Here is a 20,944-nt window from a genome sequence, read left to right as displayed (position 1 = left end):
AACCACCATTCTACTCTCTGCTTTTAGAAAATTTACGGAGTTCCTGTCATGGCTTAGTGGTTAACGAATCCGACTAGGAACCATGAGGTTGAGGGTTCAATCCCTGGCCTTGCTCAGTGGGTTGAGGATCTGGTGTTGCCATGAGCTGTGGCGTAGGTTGCAGCCCCGGCTTAGATCCTGCATTGCTGTGGCTCTGGTATAGGCTGGCAGCTACAGTCCGATTGGACCCCTACCCTGGGAACCTCCATTTGCTGCAGGCGTGGCCCTAAAAAGACAAAAAAAAAAAGAAAGAAAGAAAAAAAAAGAAAATTCACTGTAAATTCAGCTCTTCAGAGAAGTGGAATTCTATGGTATTTGCGTTTCTGAGGTCGGCTTATCTCACTTAGCATAATGTCTTCTAAGTTTATCTGTGTGGTTGCAAATAGCATTATTCTTTTGTTAAGGCTGAATAATATTCCATTGTTTGTATATACCACATTTTCTTTACACTTCATCTGTTGATGGACATTTGGGTTGTTTGCATATCTTGGGTATTATAAATAATGCTCCATTGAACGTGGGAAAGTAAGTAGCTCTTCAAGATCCTGATTTCAGGGTTTTTTTTTAATAAATCCTGAGATGTGAAATTGCTGGGTGATATGATAGTTCTATTTTCATCTTCTTGAGGAACCTCCATACGCTTTTCCATTTTCCATTCCCACTTACAGTGTACAAGAGTTCAAGTTCTCCACATCCTCGCCAACACTTCTCTTTGGTTTTTTTGATAATAGCCATCCTAACTGGAGCGTGAGGTGATATCTCATTGTGGGTTTGATTTGCTTTTCTCTGTTGATTAGAGATGCTCAGCACTTTTTCATGTACCTGGTGGCCATTCATCTGTCTTTGGAGAAATGTCTATTTCTTTTGCCTGTGTTTTAATCAGGTCTTCCCTCTCTCTTTCCCTCTCCTTTTGCTTTTGAATTGTAGGTAGTCCCACTTCTTGTTTCCTCTCTGGATACTTCCCTTCCATGTGTATTCTTGGTAGTGGGTAGTAACTAACTCTTATCCCAGAAGCCCAACCTGCCAGATTTCACCCTCCATCCCATGGGGAAAAAAAAACCCCAGACATTTGCTTCCATTTGATCAATCAAAAGACCTTCTCATTTTCTGGGGTTTTTGACTTTTCTTTTGTTAATATGGTGTATTACATTGTTTGACTGTCACAGGTTGAACCGTCCTTGTGAACTTGGGATGAATCTCACTCGGTCTTGGTATGTGATCTTTTTTATGCTACCCTACATCTTTTGATGGGAGCATTCAGTCCATTGACATTTAAGGTAATTATTGATACATATGGATTTATTGACACTTTAAACCTTGTTTTCCAGTTGATTCTGTGTTTCTTATTTGGTCCTTTCTTTTTTTTTTGTGGTTTGATGATTTCCTTTTATTTTATACTTGTGCTGTCTTCTTTTTATTTTTTGTGAATCTATTGTTTGTTTTTAGTTTGTGGTTGCCCCTTTTTTTTTTGGCTATGTTAACCTCTTTCTATATCTGCTTTAGACTAATAGTCGTATAGGATCAAACACATTCTGAAAAAAAAAAAGAGTTTTCTTACTCTCTTTCCCTACATTTTATGATTTTGATGTCCTTTTTTACATCTTCATGTTTATCCCTTTGCTGTTTCTTGTGTTTATCATCGCTTTCACAAATAGGTTTTTTTCTTTCTTTTTTTGTCTGTATACTGGCTTATTTAAATGATTACTTTGCAGTTGTGATTTCCTCCATCTTCTATCTTCTTAGTTCTATCCCATTTAGAGGAATTTTTTTTTTTTTTGTCATTTTAGGGCCGTACCTGTGGCATACGGAGGCTCCCAGGCTAGGGATCCAATCGGAGCTGTAGCCGCCAGCCTACACCAGAGCCACAGCAACACGGGATCCGAGCCATGTCTGCAAACTACACCACAGCTCACAGCAACACCAGATCCTTAACCCACTGAGCGAGGCCAGGGATCAAACCTGCAACCTCATGGTCCCTAGTCGCATTTTTTAACCACTGAGCCACGACGGGAACTCCCCAAGGAGACCTTTCAATATTTCTTTTAGGATAGGTATAGTATTGCTGTGTTCTTGTAGTTTTTGCTTGTCTGAGAAGTTATTTATTTTTCCTTCTATGTTAAATAATCTTGCTAGGTAGAGTATTCTAGGTTGCAAATGTTTCCCTTTTAGAACTTGATTATATCTTTCCACTCCCTTCTGGCTTGCAGCGATTCTGAGGAGAAATCAGGTGATACCACTATGGGGCTTCCTTTGTAATTAACTCTTTGTCTCTCTTGCTGCCTTTAGACTCCCCTCCTTTAACTTTCACCATTTTTTTTTAATAACATGTCTTGGGTTAGTTCTTTTGGGTTCATCTTGTTTGGGACCCTCTGTGCTTTCTGTATATGAATATCTGTTTCCTTCTTTAGATTTGGGAAACTTTCAGCCATAATTTCTTCAAATAAATTTTCAATATCCTTTTCTCATTCTTCTTCTGAAATCCCTATTTTGTGTGGATTTGCCCACTTTATCTTATCCCATAGATCTCTTATGTTGGTTTCATTTTTTAAAATTTGGCTTTCTGTCTGATGTCTTGATTGGGTGATTTCCATTATTCTATCTTCCAAGTCACTTATTTATTCCTCTGCATTACTCATTCTGCTGTTTGTTGCCTTTAGCTCAGCTTTCATTTTGGCAAATGAATTTTCTAATTTTTCTTGGCTCCATCTCATAGTTTCTAGTTCTTTTTTTACAGTAATACTGAATTATCTCCTTCAGTATTTTTATTACCTCCTTGTTTAACCCAGTGTCTGTTAGACTGAGAGGTCTGTTTCATTGTTTATTCCTTCAAGGGAATTCTTCCGTCCTTTTAACTAAGAATGGTTCCTGTGCTTCTTCACTTAGCTTATGTTTTCCTCACTTTGTGAGTTTAGGAGAAACAGTTATCTATTGTAGTTTTTGAGGGCTATATTGAGGGCTATATTCTATTGAGGGCCTTTTATATGTGGGAGCGTCCCTAAGTAGCTTGTGTGGGTTTGCTATTTTTTTCATGTGCAGGCTGCCTTTGATTTAGATGCTTGCTGTCTCTTTCTTAGTATGTGCAGGCCATTATACCCTTGATAAGGATTGTGCAGGTGCATGGCCCATGTGTTTTTCCAGGGAGGTAGGGGCAAAGTGTAGTGCCTGCAAGTCATGCTAGGTGACCAGGACTTTGGCAGGGTGATAACCCACAGGGAGGTGGCTGCAGCAGGCTATGCCTGGTTGCAGGGACCTCAGCAGTGGCAGCCACCCCAGGGAAGTGAAAGTGGTGCCCAGTTATGGGACTCTTGGCAGCAGCAGTGGTGGGGCATACGCCAGGGAGGTGGGGGCAGCAGGCAGTGCCTCGCTGCAGGACCCTTGGTAATGGTGGTGGTGGGCTGTGGGACTCTCAGCAGTAGCAACAGCAGGCTGTGTGTTCCCAGGGAGGTGCGGGGGGCGGTGACAGGCAGCACCCAGTCACAGGGCCCTCCACAGCAACATTGGTCCCCAGGGTAGTGGGGGTGGCACACAGTGGCAGGCCGTGCCCACTGCTGGAGTCTGAAATATCTGCAGTGGCTTGTACCTACCTCTGTAGCCTGCACAAGAGATACCCTGCCACCCAAGAGTCTGCCTGTGCTGAGAAAGAATTTCTTATGGCAATCCTTCCCATGCTCCCCAACAATGATGCCTTGCTCCTCTGCCAGTCCCAGGTCTCCTGCACTCAGTTTGGTTGCAGCACACCGTTTCCTTGCCCTCTCAGGCTGTTTCTACTCAGACAACCCTCATCCTCTCCGTGAAACTGACCTCTGAGGCCCCAGTCTCATCACCCAGCCCTTAACCAAGTGTCTCAGGCTGTGGTGTCTGAGGACAGTGGTACCAGTAGTCTGTGTGGGTCTTTCTCTGCTTTGCCTTCCTCAGACTGGCTGCTGCACTTTTCTCCAAGGCTTTGAGGCTCCCCCTCTCTCCTGGCTGATCTCCCTACCAGTCAGGGTCCTCCTGGGTACCGATTCCTTTTCTCATTCACAGCTCCTTTGCAAGAATGCTGGTCCCATCCTGATTCATTTATCTCCATCTCTCTCTTTTTGTTTTTCCTTTTGTCCTACCCAGTTATGTGGAGGTTTTCATGCCCTTTTTGAACATCTGAGGTCTTTTGCCAGCCCTAGTAGATGTTCTGCGAGACTCATTCTACATGTAGATGTGGGGGGTTTTTTTGGCCTCCCTGTGGCATGTGGAGTTCTTGGACCAGGGATCAAATTTGAACCTGAGCTGTGACTTACACCATAGCTACAGCAACACTAGACCCTTAACCCACTGCACCAGGCCAGGGATTGAACCCGTGTCCCTGCCACCACAGAGGCACTGTTGATCCTTTTGCACCACATTGGGAACTCCTGTAGATTGTGTGTGTGTGTGTGTGTGTGTGTGTGTTTGTCTTTTTGCCTTTTCTAGTGCCTCTCCCGCAGCATATGGAGGTTCCTGGGCTAGGGGTCTAATCGGAGCTGTGGCTGCCAGCCTATGCCAGAGCCACAGCAACACAGGATCCGAGCCGTGTCTGCAGCCTACACCACAGCTCACGGCAACGCCAGATCCTTAACCCATTGAGTAAGGCCAGGGATCGAAACTGCAACCTCATGGTTCCTGGTCAGATTCGTTAACCGCTGCGCCATGACAGGAACTCCTGTAGATAAATTTTTAAAATATATTTGTGGGCGAAGGTGACATTCACATCCTACTCTGCCACCTTGATTCCAGCTCCCCATCTTCTGTGAGCACCCAATATTTATCTAATAAACTATTTTTTCCCCTAATATAGCCAGAATATCTTTTTCTTGCTGCAATTAAAAATCCTAATGATACTCTCTGCAGGTTCACTTTCCATGTGCCTACCCCTCTGTAGATTCCTCCATGAAGGCAATGGTATATGTGTCACATGTCTGAAGGGAAGAACGTAAGCAAAAGAGATGTGAGCTAAACATCTTGTTTATATAGTCTCAGACCTCACTTTTTCTCTGAATGCCTTTGGAATAAGAAAAAATGGACTCGTGCTTTACCAAGTAGGTAGCTAAATCCCCATAATTATTATAGGCTGTGACTGGGAACTCTGGAGTAGACTCTGTCCTTTCAATCTTTCTCTTTGAGGACTCTCCAATGGTTCCCAGTCTTTAGGGTGTCTAAGTTACCTGGGTTATCATTCAAACATAAGATTCCTGGACACCCTTTCCTGACTCTATACCCCAAGACTCTGGTTCAGTAGGAGACTCTGATAAAGGTAGTCTCAGGACCACACTGGAAGCCAGCCTGAGGATAAAGCCGTTACACAAAGAAGGAAAAATTAGAGTAATTCAGAGAAAAAAAAAGGAGTGCTCCAATCAAGCTTACCTAAAGCTTGATGTACCTATGGTTTTAAGAAAGAGAGTGCATTCCTTGTAGTAGGTATGCCAAATTACAATTGAAAGCACCCTAACTGGTATAAAAATACTTGTGTCTCACACATCACATCATATGATTTGATAATCACTACCACTCCATGAGGAAGCTTTTAGTTTTATTCCTATTTTATGAAGAATGATACCAACTTAAAAAGCTGGAATCTCTGCTTAAATCAAACATGGCAAGAAATTTCTGCTGTTGTGCAAGCCACAGACAGCTGCAGCACAGGTTCTGTCCCTTGCCCAGGAATTCCTACATGCTATGGTCACAGCCAAAAAAACCCAAAAAACAACAACAAAAAAAACCCCAAACATTATATAGAGCCACATGCATGGAGAAGATAGGTCTTATTGAGGTGTAGTGACCCTCTGTTAAGGAAAATTAAAACTTGTACTATTTTTATGGATTCATGTTTCACTACCTTCTTGAGGTCTTCTCTGAAAACTGGGGCCACACTGATATTCATTATGTGGCTACCAATTGTAAACAGATTCACTGCTATACAAATATATAATGTGATGATTCTTTTTTTTTTTTTTCTTTTAAGGGCACAGCCACAGCATATGGAAGTTCCCAGGCTAGGGGTCAAATCAGAGCTACAGCTGCCCGGCCTATGCCACAGCCATGGCAACGCCGGATCTTAGCCACATCTGCCTCCTACACCATTGTTCACAGCAACTTTGGATCCTTAACCCCTTGAACAAGGCCAGGGATGGAACCTGTATCCTCATGGATCGTGGTTGGGTTTGTAAACCGCTGACCCACGAAGGGAACTCCCTATAATGTGATGGTTCTTCAAAAGTTTAATGTTTCATTATTTCTCTTTTCTCCAACTCAACTCTGAGCTCCTCAAAACAAAGATCGCACTTGGAATCCCTCACATTCCCCTAAAGGATGCCCAAGCAGTAATTGCTAATTACTGTCTGACTGAATTAAAAGGAAAGGACAGGTAACTTAAGGCAGCATTAACCGTGATGTATTCATATATGTGACTGTATTCTAGTTGTTTCTGACACAGTTTGTCCCCAATAAATTACTGATGAGTAAATGAATGCATATCGGTTGTACCTTTCTATTACAATGCAACTCCATGGCATTGGAGGATGGGCTTTTTAGTAAAACACTGAAAAATAAACACAGGTTAATATAGGGTCTGTCTTGCCTTCAAAGAATAATGCTTTGAAATGGATAGCAATTTGTAGAGTTTCACTGCTCTTAACATCAGTGCTGGTAGTCGTGATTATAACCATGAGATGTTTATCACCCAACTTTCACGTAATTTAACATCAGTATTTCTGCCGAGTTGTACAGTACAGAATAAGAGCTACAATACAGTCATTGAAAGTTCCGGCATACTCAGACCACAGACTGGGGCTTATATGGCAAAAAGATTTGCTTTGTGAGTGTCCAAGTATGCAATATGTGATGCAAAAGTACTTTATGTATTAAATATACCATGTTGGAGATTTGTGTGGCCAGAACAGAAAATCAATTTCAAAGCTTAAATTTAGAGAAAAAGTATTGCTTTTCATAACCCCAAAGTCCTGAGATGGTTAAGGTGCCATTCTTTACAGCCCCAAGAGAGCTGCCAGCAGTTCCCTGGGCTACAGACTTTCTCTTTCACATCCTGGGGGGAAAAAGGTGCTTACCCTAGCCTTCAAATAAGAGTTCTAAGTTTTCCTATGACTAGACAGCTCCTGAGTAATGACAGAGATCAAGATTATCCAAACTGGCCTAGAGTGATCTGAGCCAATCCTAGGACCAAAGAATGAAGTCAGTACCACACAAAGAACATAGATGCTGGACAGAGAGTGAAATTTTCCCAAAGAAAAGTTAAGAGTGAAAAAAAAGGAGTTCCCTCTTCGGTGCAACAGGATCAGCTGTATTTTTACAGCACCAGTTCGCAGGTTCGATCCCTGGCTTGGCACCATGGGTTAAAGGATCTGGCATTGCCACAACTGTGGTGTAGGTTGTAATTGTGGCTCAGATCTGAATCCTGGCTGGGGAACTCCGTATGCTGTGGGGTGGCAAAAAAAAAAAAAAGAAAAAAAAAAGAATGGGGGGAAAAATGAAATAAATGCCAAATGAACAAAAATCTCTACTCCTTTGTATAATGGCACAGCTCTATATTCTGATAGATATTAGTGTATCATAGCTCAGGTAGGCATTTGTGTATTTTATCTATTTCACAGTTTTAAGATATTTAAGTGGTGGTACTTACTCATGATATTTCCTTCCTTTTTGTTGCCACATCTCAAATTTCTGAGATTACTCCCATGATGAGAGTCTTAGTTTGTATATAGAGAAGACCTTAGAAAACTGCAAAGCCCTATGCAAATAGCAGATACTGTCCTTGCTACTTCCCTCGTCGGAATGGTCCTTTGACTTTGGGGTTGCTGGCCAGCCTGTTAGGATCGTGTGATGCTCTGGGTGGTTAAGTTCCTTGGTAACTAGATTTATTCATAAAGGATAAGCCTTATAAGTCCCAAGAAAAAACTCCTCAGCCCAGCTCTTATTAGACAATCTAGCCTCAGGCTTTTCTGAAACAGGTGGCTGGCTTGCTGGCTTTTGGTATAATAGTACCAGTCATTTTTGTAACAGCTTAATTTGTATGGTGATCTACAGTTCACAAACTGCTTGAAAAGAGTCTAAGAGCCATGGATGGATGTTGGAATTTTGTAGATTTTGGATATAGGAGTCAGATCCCTAAGGGAGTAGTATGTTCAGTGTAGACTGAAAACAATCATAACCAAAATTCCTAAATCCTAAGACTTGACCCAAAATCCTTATTTCTTTCTAAACTTAAATATCATAAGGGTTAAGGTAAACATCTGCAGCTTTATAATTATGGCATGTTTTTACATACCTTAGCCCATTTGATTCTCACAATCTCCTTTGATATAGGTAAGGATTATTAGCTTTAATTTCCAGGTGAGGAAACTGAACCCCAGCAAGGCAAAAGGACTTGCTAGAAGGTCAAATAGGAAGTGTCAAGTCCTGGTCTTTTGATTTCAAGTTCAATACTCTTTCTACAACAGCATGACAAATACATTTGGAAATTTATGGGGACCACAACAAAAATATCAGGTTCACTTTGGACTCTAGGAAGGGACTTAGACGTCTGTGTTCCTAAGCGCTTAGAATCAATTAGTAAGATAGGGATAGGATCTTCACCCTTGGGCAGTTTTACAAGTCAGGAATCTCTAGCTTAATCCCAACAGAGCCTACAAGAAAAGCTAAATGACTTAAAGGCTGCTCCAACTCTTAAATGCTGGAATTCTGGAATCCACACAGGGCATATCATCATTCCAAGAGCTTTGATTACATTGTCAAGAATAACTTACCCATTTTAAAGCATCTGTTTCTGACAATTACCATGTTTCACTCACAATTAGGTACATTTTTGAACCATGACCACAGAAGGAACTAATGTTCTTAAGCAGTCCATCTTATCCTGGAAAAAGAGAGTAATACCAACCCAGTGAATTCATGTTGGCTCTGTAGAAAGTGTGAGATCCCCTCCAAGCAATTTCAGGGGAAAAGGCCATCCAGTTTTAAATTGAGGAATTTGGTTTGTAGATGAAGTCATTTATCTTGTGACCACTAACCATGCCTCTCTTTCAATTAGAGTAGGTTTGATGTAAACCACTGGTTTTCTTACACAGAACACATTTTTTGTTTTTTTTGTTTTATAAACCCGTATACATATATAGTCTTTCCAACTCAGATAGTTAGAGCATGATTTCATTACAAAAGCACAACACATTTAAGATAATAATTTTGATGTTCATTTTTTGTAGCGTATTAGAAAATGGAATGATAATTTTGTAATAAGCAGAGCTAATTAAAGCACATGGTTTTGAAGTTACTGGAAAGATGGTAAATTATCTCCCATGTAATATGGATACAGCGGAGTTATTTTTTGTTGTGTTGGTGTAACAAAACTCTTCCCAAAATTACATCATCTTTGAATAAATACTTTCATTTTGGATGTTTTTTCTTAATAGGCATATGTAATTATTTTAACACAAGCCCATGTATTTTAAAATGTAATTACTGTGTTTTTCATTTAATTTTATTCATTTACACATAGCTAGATTTGTACCAAAAAGAATATGAAGCAGAATGCTTTTAATTAAATAGGTTTTTCAAATGCAGGTACGTAGAGTATTTCAAATCAACAAAAAAAACTGGAGTTCCTGTTGTGGCTCAGTGGTTAGCGAATCTGACTAGAACCATGAGGTTGCAGGTTAGATCCCTGGCTTTGCTCAGTGGGTTAAGGATCTGGTGTTACCGTGAGCTGTGGTGTAGCTTGCAGATGGGGCTTGGATCTGGCATTGCTGTGACTCTGGCGTAGGCTGGCAGCCATAGCTCTGATTGGACCCCTAGCCTGGGAACCTCCATATGCCACAGATGCGGCCCTAAAAAAGACAAAAAGACAAAAGAAAGAAAGAAAGAAACTTAAATATTATCATCTAAACTTCATTCTCTTTGTTTATATACAATTTAGGAGTATCCTTAAGTCTTTCAACTTTTCAGTTCCCAGATGAATTCTTGATTCAGAATGAATTTGTCCAACCAGCAGTGATGGCAAAAATCTTTCTGAACTGCTATTAAAATGTAGATTCAGGAGTTCCCGTCATGGCTCCGTGGTTAACAAACCTGACTAGTATCCATGAGGATGCACATTCGAGCCCTGGCCTTTCTCAATGGGTTAAGGATCCAGCATTGCCATGAGCTATGATGCAGGTCACAGACATGGCTCAGATCCCATGTTGCTGTGGCTGAGTGTAGGCTGGAAGCTACAGTTCCTATTTGACCCTATCCTGGGAATTTCCATAAGCTTCAGATGCAGCCCTAAAAAGACAAAAAAAAAAAAAATGTAGATTGACATGCAGTAATCTCTAGTAGACCAGGGAGCTTCCATGACTCTATGACTTGGTGCTTTTTTCTTTAAACTCTTTCCAGCCAAAGTTTATTTGTTGAGTAATTTATTCATAGCATAGGGATTTATCATAATTGACATTACGGCAGAATGACTGTTGGATGCTCAGGTGAATTCTTCTTATCAATTTCGTCTTATTGACTGGAAAAATAAAGACTACCATCATTATCAGGATGGTAATTATTGAATCAGGTATTGGAATTTTTCCCTTTTTTCTATATTCTATTGATTTATTTAAAATAAATAGATTTTTTTTCTAATAAACAGGGTCTTATTAATGCAAAAGTAGAATAATACTCAGTGGATAAAAATTTTTTAAACACACGAAGTATTAGATTTCTTCATAGGAATCATTACTCTGTCCTATCTCTGGCTATGTTTTGCTCAAATTGCTCTTCTTGCTAATTGCATACATTTATTGCCATATTCTTAGGTATTGGGATGTGATAAGAAAACTGGACTATAAATTCTTGGCTTGCTGGGAACTAATCAAATTTTTCTTTTTTTTTTTTGTCTTTTTTCTAGGGCCGCACCCACAGCACATGGAGGTTCCTGGGCTAGAGGTTTAATCAGAGCTATGGCTGCCAGCCTACGCCAGAGCCACAGCAACGCCAGATCCCCCCCCATCTGCAACCTACACCACAGCTCACAGCAACACCGGATCCTTAACCACTGATCAAGGCCAGGGATCGAACCTGCAACCTCGTGGTTCCTAGTCAGATTCGCTAACCACTGGGCCATATCGGGAACTCCTCAAACTTTTCTTTAATATCATCTTAACACATAATAGGACTTTTCATCTACTGTACCTCTATAGGAACTCTGGTTTTTATATTGAATGAGTTACACTGATCTCCATAGTCATTAGAGATGGTTTTTCAGCATGAGAATGAATGCGGCAGGGCTAAAGTAATTACACTTGTCACCCATGATGAGGATGAACGTGAACAGTCTGCTGTTGTAATTAGATTGTGTATTACTGGTCTTGTTCAGAAATGATAAATGCTATGAAAATAAAATTCAATGATAGGAGTTCCCGTAGTGGCTCAGTGGTTAATGAATCCGACTAGGAACCATGAAGTTGCGGGTTCAATCCCTGGCCTTGCTCAGTGGGTTAACGATCCGGTGTTGCCATGAGCTGTGGTGTAGGTTGCAGATGCGGCTTGGATCCCGTGTTGCTGTGGCTCTGGCGTAGGCCGGCAGCTACAGCCCCGATTAAACCCCTAACCTGGGAACCTCCGTGTGCAGCGGGAGCGGCCCTAGAAAAGGCAAAAAGACAAAAAAAAAAAAAGAAATCAATGACAATATGTCTCCGTTAGGCTGCAGCTATTATGTCCCGGACGCTTCTGGTACATTGTCTTATTTAATCCTTCCAAGAATCCTGGGTCCCTTCCCCATTTCCCCCACCTCCAAGCCCCTGACAAACACTATTTTACTTTTGTTTCTCTGAGCTGGACTTTTTTCCTTTTCCTAATGTCACGTTTAGATGCACATCACTGTGCAAGTTCAAGCAGTCAGTGCTAAGATATTTAGCACTGCACTGCCCTCTTGTGGTTTCAACCAGGTTTACAGCATCCCGGCAATTAGAATCTCACTGGCTTCCTCCTACCCAACCTTCCCTCTTCCACCTCTACAGTTGAGTTTGCCTCCTAGTTTTAAATTTAAATTGAGGTTTTAGAAGGCTCTTACCAGATAATGGTGTCTTTGTCCACACTGGAATGCTGAATGCTTCCTCCCCTGCATTCAAGCTTTTCTCTTCATTGCTCTCTCTTAACAGTAAATTGCATAAAAGTGGTAAAAAGACTTCAAAGCAGCCAGTTTCCAAGAGCTCAAATGTTTGAAAGGGAAACTGCAATTATTTATCGAGCTGAGAAGTTGACTGTGTTCTGGTAATTCATTTTTATAATTAGTCAATTATGAATTCCCAGTTATAAATAATTAATTGATGGTAATCACATCTCCTGAGATGCAACACATTTGACAAATGGACAAACTGATGAAAAACCCAATTCAGAGCATCCTTAAAATGACTTGAAACAGAAAGAAGAAAAGCAACTCCGCGAAATTCTTTAAAATGACAAAAATGCTAACATGTAAAAAGGCTCTCCCCAAAGTAAGCCAAAACAACAAATTTTTGTAAAACCAATAGCTGAGAAAATTGTTTTTGTCAAACTGTTATTTTAACCAAATTGTCCCCTGAGCCAGCATAATTGCAACCAAATTCTTTTCTTTATCCAAATCAGATTTGGATAAATTGTTTCCAGTTTGCATTTGGCTAAATCCTAGGCTATCCACAGGAGCCAATCCATATAGGGAATTCAGTCATCAAAATGAGATTTTTTTACACATCTCTTTTTCTGTATACATCATTTTTTATTCATCATCTATTTCGTACATCTCTTTTACCTAGAAATGTTTGAATTCAATTTATGTCTTCCCTTATATATCTTGCTTGGATTTTTAGTGTTTTCATCAATGTGTAATTTTATCCTCACAAAAAGCTGGATTATTTTTGTTGTACACCCGAGGAAACCAAGTTTCAGTGAGGCTAAAGGATTTGTCCAAGGCCCCATGCCTTGGAAAAGCTAGAAGTGGAAAAGCTAGAAGAAGACCCCAGACCCTTTAGGTTCTATTCTGGGGCCAATTCCATCACAACAGTGCTAAGAATGTAGACCCTGCCTTGCCCTCAGGGAAGGAGCCTAGAACAGAGTTTGGGAACTTTCACACTCAGCTTCAATGTACTAACCAGGTTCTTACAGAATGCTGCAGGGGAACCTGAGCCAAACGAGCTCATTTTAAGGGTAGAGTTGACATGTCTGTCAGTTAGCGGCGGCGGCGGGGGGGGGGGGGGGGGGGCACGTGCGCATGCGCGTTTGTGTTTAGCTCCTTCAGGGTGTTGCTATGGAAGAAACAAGCAAACAAGGGCTTTTGACCAGTGTTATCAAGTGTGTGATGCTCTCAAGTGTTCTGCCCTCCAGTGTGTCCCCTGTGGTCAAGGAAAGCCAACCTACATTTTTCATTCATTGAACAAATATTCATACTGTGTCAGGTACCATTTTAGGTGCCGGAGAGGTAACCATGAGCAAAACAAAGTCCTGTCCTCATAGAATGTTCAGTCTAGTAAGACAGTGAATAGTATAGCACAGTAGGTAATTGAGGGATAAACTGGATGGCTCTGATTACAGTGACTTTGACCAATACTTGAGGAAAGGAAAAGTCAGTGAAGGTTTGAGTGGTATGGAAATGTGTCGGTGTTACATGGAGCCACAAATGTCTAAGTCATACTTTCTAAACCTGTGTTATACTGGGGATGTTTGTATAACTTGGAGGAATATCAGTTATATAATCAAAGTAAGACTAGAAATGGATTCAGATCTTGATCCTTGTATCTATTACTTGTGTGATCTTAGCCTGCATTACTTAATGGTTTTCCCTCAGTTTCCTCATCTGTAAAATGGTAATAATATTACACCACAAGAGCTATTGTGAAGATTAAAAGATAAGGTATGGAAAGTACTTAGCACACTAACTGTCACAAATTAAGAAATTAAATATAATGGCTATGTCAGGCAGGATGCTTTCATTTACAAGTGATTGAAATAAAAAAATTATTGGTCCACATATATCAAACAGTGCCTTAGGACCCAATCTCTCTATGATTTCATATGTATTCTTAATGAGTAGTATTTGAGTAGGGTTTCATAGATACTGGGTCCTTAAGTATGACATGGCTCCTGGCACTTTGCATGGATCATATCAGTTAATCTTCACAGCGCTCAGTGAGGTGGGTACGATTATCATCCCATTTTACAAATGAGGAAACTAGAGCACAAGGAGGTTAATAGCTAGAAAATGGAAAAACAGAGTCGAACCCAGCTATCTTACTTCAAAGGCTTTGTGCTCAACCATTACACAGAATGATTCTGAAGACATTAATGATCAAACAAGTGAAGAAGATAAAGGGAGTTTCAAATAAGAAAAAATAAAGTTTTATGATAATTTTAACATCTGATATTACTAATAAGTTCCTTTATCTTTGCACCCACAGCATCTGACCAGTAGGCACACTGAAAGCAATTAAGTGTTTGACAAATGAATTGATCCATCATTAGCAATCTTTGTTACCTTCCGCATTCTCCATTATTGCTTACATGTTTTAGCTTTTTCATTGTGAACTGCTCACTTTTCCTGAAAGTACTAGCCAATCTTACGCACACAGTCATTTCATTTTAAAAAACTCAAGAGAACTAATAGTAAGTATCTTCATATAGAGATCAAAGAGAACTTCCTAACACTGAGGGGTTCCCAGGGAAACCAAACCTTTCCACCTTCTCTGGCGCCCTCTTGTGCTTTGTGATGGAAATGAATCAAGCGTGATACTTCCAGTTAAGAGAAGTGAAACTGAATCTGAAAATACAACTCGCTCACTCTTAAAGATTAAACTCCCCTCCACCCCACCCCGCATATTACTCCAACCAGTTCTTGGGTCAGAAATTGTAAAATATTATTTAACTTGGGTTTCCCTAATCCCCCTAGGCTGTAATTTACCTTATCAGTTTGAATTTCCTCCAACTCTTACTCCTAGAGAATCACACAACCTAAAAAATGTATTTATGTGGTTTTGGAAGAATGAGTCACATGTGGCGTATGGAAAGAATACTCTCATTGCTCTCACACGCACCTTCTCTCTCATCCTCAGGCCAAGGCTCTGATTTCCTTAAGAAGTTCAAGGGGTTGGAAGTTCTCTTTGGAAGAGGGAATGCATATCCACTCTCCTTTCACTTTTCCTTCACCTAAAGGACCCCTTGAAGCAGTGCTGCTTCAATGTCTTGCAGAGTTTTCATTTGTTCACTAGTGACACAGGAATTTTCGCTCAAGGCCGTCTGCCCCACTGGACTCTAACCTGTGAGCCCTGGAACCGAACAGAGGTTCAGGAGGTAAATATGAGTGATAAGTGTCCACGTTTCCTTGAACCAGGTGTCCTGCCCCAGTAGATTAAACAGGCTCAGATATTTCTGTTTATTCATTAGACTTGAGCTGGACCCTGCAGTGTATTTCCATGAAACTGATTAGTGATAATATTTACATTATTAATAATAATGGCTGACTTTCAATTTGTACTTAGTAGATACTATAAACATTGCTGAGTGCTTTACAGGCAGCTTCTCACTTCATTTTCACCAGTCCTCTAGAAAGTAAGTAATGCTGTAATCTTCATTTTACAGATAAGAACACTGAGGTGTAGAGAGGTTGCATGCTTTGAGAGACACCACAGCTTTGAGAGGATCTATTGTGGTTGTTTGAGCCAGGGAATTGCCGTTCCAATAGTGGCTCTATCACTTTCTAACTGTGTGACTTTTGGTGAGCTTCTTAGCCTCTCTGTGTTAGTTTCCTTAACTATTGTATAACTCCTGCTTCATTAGGCTATTGCAGGTATTAAATGAGTTAATGGTCCTTGGCCTATTGTAAGTGCTGTATAGGTACTTTTACAAAAAGGAAAATGAAGTCCAGGTTGCTTCAGCCCACATATTATGGTCTCCCTAAGATGAAGACTATGCTTTTCCTCCTAATGAATTATAGTTAGGAGACAGATCCTAATAACATATCCTGCTGCAGTGATTGTCTCTTTTGACCATACAGCAGAATCATCTGAGGAGCTTTAAAAACTACTGACCCTGGAGTTCCCATGGTGGCTCAGTGAGTTAAGACCCCAACATAGTGTCCGTGAGGATGCAGGTTTGATCCATGGCCTCCCTCAGTGAGTTAAGGATCCAGCTTTGCTGTAAGCTATGACATAGGTCGAAGATGTGGCTCAGATCCTAAGTTGCTGTGAATGTGGAGACAGCAGCTACAGCTCTGATTGGACCCCGAGCCCAGGAACTTCCATGTCGCAGGTGTGGCCAAAAACAAACTCCAAACTACTGACCCTGATTCAGTAGGTCTAAGGCAAAGCTCAATCATCTTTATTTTTCTAAAGCTTGAAGAGATGCCCATTGGTAGCCAGGACTGTAAATTATTGCCATAGTTCTTAGATATTGACAAAGATCTTTCTCATAATAAGATAGTATTTATTCAGTGCTAGATATTAAGTTCTTTATTTGGATCATCTCATTTGACCCTCCAGCAAAAATTCCTTGAGTTAGGTAATTATTACCATTTACATTTTACGGATGGGAAAACCAAAGAGTAGAAAGTAAGCAACTTGCCCAAGGTCACTTACATAGCTGGTGGCAGAGATGGGATTTTAAACCAGGTGAACCAATGCCATGACCTGTATACTTAACTGCAGCCTAGACTGCCTTCCCATGTGGTATCTAATTTGAACTTTGCCATAAATCTGTGTTGTCAGCTGGTTTTGCCCTTGTCCCCAGTTTATAGCGGCAGAGACTAAAACTAAGGATGGGACCAAATGCACACCAAATGTGCAAACTGGTGGTTACACCTGGGTCTTAAAACTTGAAATCCTGTGCTCTTTCTATGTTGTTGCAGAGGACTTCAAAAAATGAAGGTTGGTATTTTATAAGGCCTTTCATATGGCATCACCTCCTCCTTTTTCCTGCAGTGACTGTTTTGTCCATGCTTTCATGCCATCTGGCAAGAGCTTCAACCAAAAGCCCTCTTCAATCTTTATTCCTTCTCTGCACACTATTTCCAGCTTCATCTTCATCCACTAAACATAGAGCTCATCAAGCAACTCTTTTGTGTAAAATTTGGCTAGCATTTGTTTTATTTGCCATCTGCAAGAATAACAGGAAGTATAATGAACTGGCTTTGAAAATAGGCAGGAGTAAAAGGAAGCAAAATAGAAGCACTGAGGCTATCAGATCACTAGCAGATCCCAGGATGCCATTATCCTATACCTTTGCTCCACTCAACCAAACTCTATCTTAGGTTTCTACCACATCTTTTTATTACTCCCCCCAAATTAAAAAACGTGGATGAGCATGTCTGATCTGCGGAGCCCAGGTCTCACCTATATATGGATAATTCCTTAGGAGTCGGGAAAGGGAACGTGTTTCACTTGACTTCTAGAGTGGAAGGTAGGGTCCAGTCTCCCACTTAATTTGGAATTACCTAAAATAAGACCAGTATTTGAATGCTGGGCAATCAAAAATGACCAATATCCACAACACAATCTATCTCTGTGTTCCTGCTTGTGACTCTAACTTTTGTCCAGTACTTCCAAGATCCAGGACAGGCCCAGTGTGTATATTCTAAACCATGGACCTTAGCTATGGAGAGTGAACCAGGGGATCAGGTGTGCAAGGTCATTCTAGCTCAACCATCTAGGACCTGAGCAGGAGATACAGTGAGAGCTTGAATTGCATGAAAGACATATCTGAAAGGCAGACAGGATGGCAGGCCTTGGTGATTAATCTAGAATGTGGAAAGGCCAGGAGAAAGAAGTCAAAGGAGACAGCCAGATTTTTGACTTGAGATGGGTGAGGAGTAGGCCATGAATAGGGACAATGACCCCCAAGAAAGGCAAGCAGATTGGTTTTGTTCCTGTTTCGGGTAGTTGGATGGGAACGATTAGGTTTTGATGTAGAGAATTCAAGATGAAGATGTCCAACACGCTACTGACATTACAGGTTTTAGAAAGGGCCCAACAAAGGTCAAGTCTGTTGGCTGAGGCCTTGGATGTGGTTGAGCTCAGCCCAGATCGTGAGGAAGAACGTTGGGAAGAGGGTCCTGGAGATTCCTGACATTTAGGAAGAAGTCTCCATGCTTCCTACCCAGCCGGGCCCTACGCACGTGCTTTGGGCCCACCTTGCCCACCTCGCCGGCGCCCCAGTCGGCTCCGGTCCACTCACCACGCGATCCCTCAGGTCCCGCCCCTCTGGGCGGGGCGAGCCGCGATGTCACCGGAAGACGAAGTAGGGAAGGCGCCAACCCGGGAGGGGCCCGACCGAGTTGGGACAGAACGAGGAGGGAGGAGGAGTCGCAGGCAGGAGGCATGGCCGGATGTCGCGGCCCGTAGCCCTAAGCGCGGCGGGGGCGGCCGCGGCGGGGGCGGTGTTAGTGGCCGCCCTGCTCCTGTTGCGGCCTGAGGACGCAGGGCTGGGGGCCGGGTCCAGGTAACCCCTCCGCGAGGGGGACCGAGCGGGGCCCGCACCCCCGTGGGCGGGAGAATGAGGGGTCTTAATCGCAGATACACTGCGGGAAAAGAGACCTTCCTTTATCAAGCCGTTTGTGGCACCTGGGCGAATTCCCAGTTCCAGCCCCTTCCAAGGTGTGGGTTGGCTCAGGTGCAGGCTGCCCCTGGGGCACCGCGCCCTGCCGGTGACTCTGCACTTTCCCCTGGGCCCAGGCTGTGGAGAATAACCATATCTTCCGTCAGAGCAAATAAACCACCTTTGTTGCCCAGGGTAAACACGGGCCATCCCTTAGGCCTCCTGAGACCGGCACCTGTTAATATTATTTCTGTAGCATGGCCGAGACAGAAGCGCTGCCGAAGCTTCGGGAAGACTTCAGGATGCAGAATAAATCCGTCTTTATTCTGGGCGCCAGCGGGGAAACCGGCCGAGTGCTGCTGAAGGAAATCCTGGAACAGAGCCTATTTTCCAAAGTCACGCTCATTGGCCGGAGGAAGCTTACATTCGACGAGGAAGCTTATAAAAATGTGGTGGGTATTTGAGCTGGGACTCGAAAAGGTACCTGCAGTGATTCTGCGGGGTGAGCATATTTTATGCTGCAAGGCTGAATATTGCTCAGAATGTGAGTGCGATTGGTCTGTGAGAGGCCTTCCTGGAAGCTGCAGTCCTCGATTGTAGGTCCAGGTGGGCTTCCTCCTCGCTGCCAGCCCCTGGACAAAGTCTTTCTCTCAGTCTAGACCCCCATAAGACTCCTAGGTGTAAAAGGGGTCGGGGAAGAGACAGAGAAGAGACGGTGCTTCCGGGATCCTTTAAGCTAATTTCTAGAAAAAAGAGCCCTGTGACCTTGGGCAGTTTTCTCATCCCCATCGCATATTTTGTCTACCTATCCCCTCCACACTACTGTTGTCAGTGAATTAGAAGGTGCTTTGTGGACTAGGAAAGGTTTACAGCACTGAAAGGTAGGGTATTCACCTGCAAGAATTTGCCTTTCTTGACTTCTCAGGGCTGCAGGAATTGTGTCTGTAAGTGAAACTGTACCTTTACTGTCACTTACACTTTGATGGTTAACCCACTGATATACCAGACTTCAGTCTCATGCTAATCCCTTGAGCTTCCTGGAGTCTCACTTCCCCATGTAAACTGAGTTATTTGTGACCTTTTCTTTTTTAATACCAAATTTAAGAGGTTAGATGAAGGTTCTTAAATTTCAGTGGCCATGAGATTACCATGGGTGCTAATTAAAAGTGCAGTTTCTGGAGTTCCCATCGTGTCTCAGCAGGTGAAGTATCTGATGTAGGCTCCGTGAAGATGTGGGTCTGATTCCTGGCCTTGCTCAGTGCATTAAGGATCCCGTGTTGCTCTAAGCTCCGTGAAGGTCACAGATGCTGCTGGGACCTGGTTTTGGTGTGGTCCAATTTGACCCCTAGCCTGGGAACTTACATATGTCCCAGGTGTGCAGCTGTTTAAAAAAAAAAAAAAAAAAAAGAGGCAGTTTCTGGTTCTTCATCCAGGTGTGTCATGGTTTAGATCGAAAGAAAGATTATCATTCACATTTTACTGCTGAAGAAACTGAGTCGTATAACACTTGGCCATCATTATTAACATGCTTAGTAAGTAGCAGGCCCAAGACTCAAACCTAGGTTTTTGAGATTCCAAACTGCATTTCCTTCCACTGCATTGTACCACATTGGTATTTCTTCTGGTAATATATAGACAGGACCTTTATTTTTCCAGAGAGGAAATTATAATGAAATCTGACTTTAGAGATCTGGATCACCCCTAGTCCAGTTGTGTACACTGCAGACACATAAGTATATTGTTGATTTTTGAATTCAGATAAATTGTTTTTGGGTAGGAGAAAATGAGCTTTCAAAATCTGATGTTAAGTGGGCAGACTCTTTAGTAATGTTCTGTAATTTATTCTTTAAATCAAGAGGGGTATTTTTGTTTTTGTTTTGTTTTTAACCACATTAAGTATATTCAGCTCTGTCTTTGTTGTCTAGAATCAAGAAGTGGTGGACTTTGAAAAATTGGATGACTACGCTTCTGCCTTTCAAGGTCATGAGGTTGGATTCTGTTGCCTGGGTACTACCAGAAAAAAAGCTGGGGCGGTAAGGAAGAAATATACCCTATTCCCTTTTCTCTGGTCAATACTGTTAGAGATTCCTTTTTTGCTCTCGTGGTTTTTATTTGCTGTGCTTAAATGTAAACTAGCTGTTATCACTTATGATTCCATATGCTGCCCTAGCCTTTGCTATACTTTGATTAGTACTAAGTTCACCTTTCCTTCAGAATAATCCTTGAGTTCAGGCTTGTGTGGTGAACACGTCGTAAATATTTGCATGGTCTTGCCTTTTGCAAATACTGCTATCACTCCATCCCCTGACGAAGGCAAATCCTTGTGTCTGAGCAAAAGTAACTGGTTCATGCTCTTAGC

At 41.9% G+C, this 20,944-nt stretch overlaps 1 protein-coding gene across 2 annotated transcripts in view; it reads left to right on the top strand.

Moving 5' to 3' along the window:
- The window catches only part of HTATIP2 (HIV-1 Tat interactive protein 2), a 153,688-nt gene that overhangs the window by 118,421 nt on the left and 14,323 nt on the right, over positions 1–20,944 (top strand). The window contains exons 1-3 of one of the 2 annotated variants that reach the window (XM_047776137.1): positions 18,304–18,489; positions 18,842–19,037; positions 20,511–20,618. In XM_047776137.1, coding sequence (XP_047632093.1) covers positions 18,377–18,489; positions 18,842–19,037; positions 20,511–20,618 — 417 coding nt within the window. In that variant the 5' untranslated portion in view covers positions 18,304–18,376. Of the gene's footprint in view, positions 1–18,303; positions 18,490–18,841; positions 19,038–20,510; positions 20,619–20,944 lie in introns of those variants that run through there. The other variant, XM_047776138.1, reaches the window with a different exon arrangement.

The sequence above is a fragment of the Phacochoerus africanus genome, chromosome 4 (assembly GCF_016906955.1).
Source record: "Phacochoerus africanus isolate WHEZ1 chromosome 4, ROS_Pafr_v1, whole genome shotgun sequence".
Lineage (NCBI taxonomy): Eukaryota > Metazoa > Chordata > Mammalia > Artiodactyla > Suidae > Phacochoerus > Phacochoerus africanus.
Note: the sequence above shows the minus strand (reverse complement) of the source record. Positions and strands in the feature narration are given on the sequence as shown.